This window comes from Branchiostoma floridae, chromosome 1 (assembly GCF_000003815.2).
Source record: "Branchiostoma floridae strain S238N-H82 chromosome 1, Bfl_VNyyK, whole genome shotgun sequence".
Classification (NCBI taxonomy): domain Eukaryota; kingdom Metazoa; phylum Chordata; class Leptocardii; order Amphioxiformes; family Branchiostomatidae; genus Branchiostoma; species Branchiostoma floridae.
Genome location: NC_049979.1, coordinates 2,416,606 through 2,418,554, shown reverse-complemented (window position 1 = coordinate 2,418,554; position 1,949 = coordinate 2,416,606). Strand labels below are relative to the sequence as shown.

Here is a 1,949-nt window from a genome sequence, read left to right as displayed (position 1 = left end):
TTAAAACGGTCGTTGCTCTTTGAGCGGTCGTTGCCTTTTAAAACGGTCGTAGTCCTTTGAAACGGTCGTCGCCTTTTACGTGTATAAGCATGTTCTGTCCTGTCCCCACCGATATGTTTGGAATTTTGTACGATTTACAGCATGGTCGCGCGGATATCATCCGTATAATCAAACCAACATGGCTTAAGTTGGAATAAGTTACTAACAACGCCACCTTGTCCTTGTCTGTCTTATAAAGACGACCTGATGTCTTTTTTCTCCGGTCACAGGGTACTGATGGAGAGAGCGAGGGCAGTCCGGAGCTGGGCACGGCAGGGAGCCCGCAGCTATCCCGTCGGGCCTCGGTGGCAGCGCGAAGGCCTTCGGTCGCGCCGAGAAAAATCTCCGACGAGTCGGAGGAGACTGAGAAGAAACAGGGGCTGGCGAGCGACTTCTTGGGAACATCCAACGCAAAGACGGCGGCTAAAAGTCCTGAGAAAATCAAACGCGCCCTTAAAGCCAGCTACGAGAAGAAGAAAAACAAAGAAGTCGCCAAAGTCGAGGCGGGGTACGAGAAGATCATCAGTCAGCTACACAAGGAGAGGGAAAAACTTCAGCAGCAGTTCAGCAAAGACAGGGACAAACTCAAGGCGCAGATAAAGGACATGGCGAAACAGCTGCGTAGCAGGAAGGCAGAGAAGATCGTGTACACGCAGGTGCCCAAACACGTGACCGCTGACGTCACGACGCAGACGCACTGGGAGAAGCGTGACGTGTACGAGGCGGTGAGGACGGTCGTCGCGCAGGTCAAGGAGCTGAAGCGGGAGAACGCGGAGATGGCGCGGGACAAGGAGAAGGCGGCGCGGCAGTCTGAGCGCAAGGTTGGTACCGGCAGAAACTGCAGGCGTTACGCAATTCTCGTTGTCTACTGGTATCTACGTCACATTCCAAACCTTGGCCCGGTCGGGCTGTTGGTGGAAACGATATAGATAGATACGTACACGTAAAAATGTGCACAAATAATGCCCACGACTATTCTCTTTACGTCTTGTGTAATTTGGTGTCTTTTACATCATAGTGATTCATACTGTTCGTTCCCGCAAGCCGCCCGGCCTGGCCCCGGTTTCGAAAAATACTGTGACGTAGGCCTATCTGGTGTATTTTTACTGATCTTTACTTGACAGTCTTATTTACATATTCACGTATTAGATTTAATTAATGTGTGCATCATACATATATGTCAAGCTTCATACATGTTAGTTCTGGCAGAGATAGTATTAAAGTGATACACAAATCAGCCTCAGGCTGCAGGGTATTTACTGATTAAACCATTCTCCTTCTTCTTCTTCTTGCAGGTGGGCGTCTTGAAGGCGCGTCAGGAGGAGCTTGAGCAGGCTAACGTCTCCTTGGAGAAGGACGTGACGGGTCTGCGGAGGAAAGTCGCGTTCTACGAGGCGCGTCAGTCGTACCGCAACCAGACTCTGCCCTCGGTGTCGCCGGAGAGGGGGGTGGCGGGCACTGAGAAGGGGATGGGTGCCGCGACCGGGAAAAGGGACTCTTTCGTGGAGGAAAACCTCTTAGAGGGCAGCAGGCGGAACTCCATGAGATCCATGTCTGTCGTTTCCGCAGCTAACTCCGACATTCCCGACACAGAGGGACGGGATACAGACGCGTTTCTCTCTCCGACCCAGCCACCAGGCAAAGACAGTGCCACTGCGAGCAGCATCGTCACCTTGCCCCGACTCCCGCTAGTCAGTGTTCCGGTGCAAAATAACGCCTCGCCACAGACTCACAAACCCCGGGGGCGCCTCACGACAACGGGACTGTCACCACATCCGCAGCCTGGCAAACCGACCGTTGCCGTGGCAACAGACCGGCAGGTTGCCAAGCAACAGATGAGTAAATACAGGTACCAGCAGAGCCAGCCGTTCGACAAGGGTTCGGGAAAACACGAAGTGATCCGGCCCACT

General features: G+C 53.2%; 1 protein-coding gene across 1 annotated transcript in view; it reads left to right on the top strand.

Moving 5' to 3' along the window:
• LOC118423315 (eukaryotic translation initiation factor 3 subunit A-like) overlaps positions 1-1,878 on the top strand; it is a 4,397-nt gene extending 2,519 nt beyond the window's left edge. The window contains exons 3-5 of the mRNA XM_035831434.1: positions 270-860; positions 1,335-1,730; positions 1,852-1,878. Of these exons, the coding sequence (XP_035687327.1) occupies positions 270-860; positions 1,335-1,730; positions 1,852-1,878 (1,014 nt within the window). The remainder of the gene's footprint in view (positions 1-269; positions 861-1,334; positions 1,731-1,851) is intronic.
• Positions 1,879-1,949: the final 71 nt, after the last annotated feature.